Source organism: Camponotus vicinus, unplaced genomic scaffold (genome assembly GCF_025532165.1).
Source record: "Camponotus vicinus isolate PSW18456_S1 unplaced genomic scaffold, iyCamVici1.0 SCAF_11, whole genome shotgun sequence".
Classification (NCBI taxonomy): domain Eukaryota; kingdom Metazoa; phylum Arthropoda; class Insecta; order Hymenoptera; family Formicidae; genus Camponotus; species Camponotus vicinus.
This window is the reverse complement of record NW_028141947.1, coordinates 4716090-4721199: the sequence shown is the minus strand read 5'-3', so window position 1 is coordinate 4721199 and position 5110 is coordinate 4716090. Positions and strand designations below refer to the sequence as shown.

The 5110-nt window shown below is 40.8% G+C and overlaps 1 protein-coding gene across 1 annotated transcript; it reads left to right on the top strand.

Annotated features, from left to right (window-relative positions):
- Positions 1-471: 471 nt before the first annotated feature.
- On the top strand, positions 472-5110 carry LOC145961269 (uncharacterized). The gene is made up of 2 exons (XM_083081296.1): positions 472-1965; positions 2053-5110. The coding sequence occupies exons 1-2, from the start codon at positions 842-844 to the stop codon at positions 4610-4612; spliced, it is 3684 nt and encodes a 1227-aa protein (XP_082937422.1). The 5' UTR covers positions 472-841; the 3' UTR covers positions 4613-5110.

The following is a 5110-nucleotide window of genomic DNA, read 5'->3' as shown; positions in this document are numbered from 1 at the left end:
TAAACGCGGGGGAATGACGTCACGCGGGACGGAGGGGATTTCGTAGGCGCGGGGGCTGCGGGGCGGGGGACGCTTGGGGATGTGTTGGATGTTTTATGACGAGTATAAACAATCATAAACCGATGTCCAGATGGTAAACAGCGGTATTTGAAGAGGATTGAATATTAGGGCCAGAATTATTTTCCATATTTTTTCTAGGAAGAATTGCAACGTATCAGCGCCGATATTCGGCTGCTTTGTGCCCTTGCCGCGCGCGTGAGAGAGAACGAATTCTTTCTGATGATTATTATGATACACCACTTATTTATTTTACACAAAGATGAAAAGGTTTAGACGAAATACAGGGAGGATTGAAGCGTATCAAGTCACAGTACATGATTTGAACGCGCATCGACACGTCGCGTCGGTATAGTAAAAGTATAGTCAAAAAGTATAGTGTTCTGTCAGTGTTGTGTGATAATATATATATATATATATATATAAATGGAAGACGAAGATCACGCGTTGTCATCTGACAGTGACTGCATTAGTGACTGCAGTGAGAACTCCACGGAATTCAGAGAGAAAATAATGTCTGTTGCGGAAATTAATGCTTTAAACGCACGTAGTACAAAATTTTGTATCATATACAGTTATTATTCCACGGGTGGTGCTCTAGCTGTATGTCCTTCGTGTATGATTGCATTGCAAGGCGTGGATAGCCAAATGATGTATGCTATTAGAAAACATAAAATTGAGACACTTAATGCGATGGATGGACGATTCTGTTCAAGGTGTAGCGAGCCGTTGTATATAAGATTTCCATGCAATATGTGCCCAATTTGCACTCTGTGAAAAAAAAATGGAAAATATCGAACAGACTGAACGCGACCTGGTGGAGCGATCCAACCAAATTGCCACCTTGGGTGAATATTTTGCATGGCTACAACGATGCAACGAGTACATCGAGTCGCTGGAAGAGCAAAGTCGGATCAAACGACTACGATTATCGATCGGGAATCGACAATCATTGATTGCTCGGATCGCGCGACTCGAAGGTGCAAAGACTCGATTGCAGAGACAGTTTATGCCCAGTGGTGGTAATTACAGTGGCGACAATAACGCGGGTGCCGGATGTAGCGCGCATCAAAATGAACTTGTGTGGCGCGAGATTGATACCGCGTTCGATAACCGTATTCTGACCGGTGCTGTGATTAACGCAAACCATATCGAACCTCGTCAATTTCTCGATGACGCCAAAGACATTGTGATAGAACATGTGCAGGACGTTATAAGAAGACACAACAGTGTAAAAGTGAACACCATATTCAATGGCGAGTTTGTGGCCGGAGATAAACGCGCTAACAAAAGTATTAATACGAGAAACTGCGAACTCTTTCGCACATCCGATTTACACGAGTGGTACGAGCGCCGCGTTATCGAACCCACTCTAGCATCGCTGGAAGAATTTCAGGAACGCGATAGCGGGTGGGCATTGTCGCGAATATTGAATTTGACTGTAAATATAAATAAGTATAATCCTATGCGCGCGGGATGTCATATAAAATTGCCGCGGGAGATTATGATGAAGAGAGCAGTGATTAACGTACAATCAAAAGACAATGCGTGTTTCGCGTGGGCAGTGGTCGCCGCTCTATATCCCGCAGAAAGAAAGGCGGAACGAGAATCATCGTACCCGTCGTACGCGACAGTGCTGAATTTCCGAGACATTGAGTTTCCAGTGACTGTCAATCAGATTAAAAAATTTGAACTTGTCAACGATATTTCGATCAACGTGTACAGCATCGAAGAGAAGAACAGCATTGTTCCGATACGTTTTTCGCAGCAGAAGCGGGACAAGCATGTCAACTTGTTGTACGTGGAAGACGGCAACAATGTCGGACATTTCGCATGGATCAAAAATTTATCCCGGCTCGTGAGCTCGCAACTGAGCAAAAAGGACCATAAGAAATATATCTGCGATCGGTATGTATAATTTAAATAATTATAAGTTATGTAGCAAATTGTATATAAATCTTTAATTTTTTTAAAAATTTTTATTTTCTTTTATAGATGCTTGCATTACTTTGATTCGGACGACAAGTTGCAGTCGCATACTGTCGACTGTGGAAAGATGAACGACTGCGCTATCCGGTTACCGAGCGATAAGGACAAGTGGTTATCGTTCAACAATTACAACAAGAAAGAGCAGCTTCCATTCATCGTGTACGCCGACTTGGAATGCGTTCTGGCCAAGATGGAGGAAGAGAAGAATATGTGCCAGCACCATCAAGTATTTAGCATAGCATATTATATACATTGCTCGTACAACGACTCATTATCCGCATATCATTCGCGTCGCAGTACCGATTGTATAGCATGGTTCGTCGAGCAACTTAAAATGTTAGCATTTCGTGTAAAAAATATTTTAACTACTAATGTCCCTATGGTAGATTTAACATTCGAAGAGTGTGAAAAATTTAATAGCGCTACTCAATGTCATATATGCGAAAAACCGTTCGCGCAAGACGATACACGCGTACGCGATCATTGCCATTTGACTGGACGGTACAGAGGTCCCGCGCATTCAAATTGTAATTTAAATTATAAAGAGTCTTTCTGTATTCCGATAGTGTTTCATAATTTATCCGGTTATGATTCGCATTTCATTATCGAGGAAATAGCCACAGCGTTCGAAGGGAGAGTCGAGTTACTTCCAATAACGAAAGAGAAATATATATCGTTTACCAAAAACGTCGATCTTAAGGAAGAAAAACCAAAAAATCAAGTAAAATTACGCTTCATCGATTCATTCAAATTTCTTACGGTAAGTCTCGACAAATTAGCATCTTATCTAGATAAAGATAAACTGGATATTTTAAAATCAGAATTTCAAAATTTATCGAGTGAAAACTTCAAATTATTAACACGAAAAGGTGTGTTTCCATACGAATACATCGATTCCGTTGACAAGTTGCAAGATACATGTTTACCACCGCGCGAATCATTTTACAGTTCCTTAACCGGTGAAACTATATCCGAGAGCGATTACGCGCACGCCGAGAACATCTGGACGCGATTCTCCATTCGAACGCTAGGCGAATATAGCGATTTATATCTTAAAATCGATGTCTTGTTATTAGCCGATATTTTTGAAAACTTTCGCGAGAAATGTATCGAAAGTTACGGACTCGACCCTGCGTATTATTATACTCTTCCCGGATACACGTGGGACGCCATGTTGAAGCATACAAAGATTACGTTCGAATTGCTTACCGACATCGACATGGTCATGTTTATCGAACGCGGTATACGCGGTGGTCTGAGTCAGTGTTCCAACAGATACGCGCGCGCTAATAACAAGTACATGCAACAATCGTACGATCCATCGAAACCATCGTCGTATTTGATGTATTTCGATGTAAATAACTTATATGGATGGGCAATGTGTCAACCGTTGCCCTATGCCGATTTTCGATGGGTCGATGACGTGTCGAATTTTGACGTAGCATCGATCGCGTTAGATTCGCCTACGGGTTATATCCTCGAAGTCGATCTCGAGTACCCGCAACATCTTCACGATACGCACACTGACCTTCCGTTTTGCCCGACACGTGACAAGCCGCCCGGCAAGCGGCAAGACAAACTCCTCGCAACATTATACGATAAGAAGCGTTACGTGATACACTACCGTAATCTACAGCAATGTACGCGACACGGCCTTCGCGTTACAAAAATACATCGAATTTTACAGTTTTCACAATCTCCGTGGCTTCGCAGTTATATCGAATTAAATACACAGTTTAGAACACTCGCGAAAAATGATTTTGAAAAAAATTTATATAAACTGATGAATAACGCGGTATTTGGCAAGACGATGGAAAATGTGCGTAATCGTGTCGACGTAAAATTATTAACAAAGTGGGACGGACGATACGGCGCAGAAGCAATGATAGCGAAACCAAATTTCCATAGTCGAAGTATTTTTTCGGAGAATCTCGTTGCCATAGAGTTACGCAAACTAGAAGTAAGATTTTATAAACCAATCTATGTCGGCATGTGCATACTAGACATTTCTAAAACGTGCTTGTACGAATTTCATCACGAGTACATGTTTCCTCTGTATCGCGACAAATGCCGAGTAATGTACACCGACACAGATAGTCTAATATATCACATCGAATGCGTCGATGTATATGAAAACATGAAGCGCGATATCAACCGATTTGATACGAGCGATTATCCAATTGATAACGCGTACGGTATACCGCTCGTAAATAAAAAGGTACCGGGTCTAATGAAGGATGAAAATAACGGTGCCATAATGACCGAATTTGCCGGGCTCAGAGCAAAAATGTACGCATTACGAGTCGATGGGAAAAAGGATACGAAGAAAGTTAAAGGTGTCAAGAGCAACGTTGTCGCGAGAACGATAACGTTTGACGATTACACACGGTGTTTGAAAGAAGAAATTGAAATGACGCGCCAGCAGTCGTGTATAAGATCGAAATTGCACCAAGTATACACAATCCGCGAGACAAAAATTGCTCTGAGTCCGTACGACGACAAGCGGTATATCGTACCCGAAACCACCGATACGCTACCGTGGGGGCATTATAAGATACCATTGTAAAATGTGTGTGAAAGAAATATTAATAAAGATTTTTGTATTTTTATATTTCATATATTTTTATGTAATGCATTTCTCATACATCTTATATTAAAAATACATGTACTATCGCAAGGAATATTGATAAGGATTTATATATATATTTTCATTTTTCAAATATTATATATGTTATACACATATATTTTTCCAGAAAATTAAAAATAAACATTGTATGAATTAAATCACATTGTCTTTATGTATCCAAGAATTGTGCGAATTGTCAAATCCCAACCATTTCACGTAAACCTCGTCACCCCTCCTACGCAGTATTTTCTCCACGAGATACACGTCCGGATAATTCGCGCGATGCAACTCGTGCTCGTAGAACGCTCCAGCGATAGGTTTTTTGCGATAATCCTCAAGTAGATAGCTTACGGGATTAGTATGCTGCACTTTTACAATTTTAAACACTTCGGTTGTCCAATTTGGCGTGTAACCTTTCTCAAAAATTGTCTTGTACTT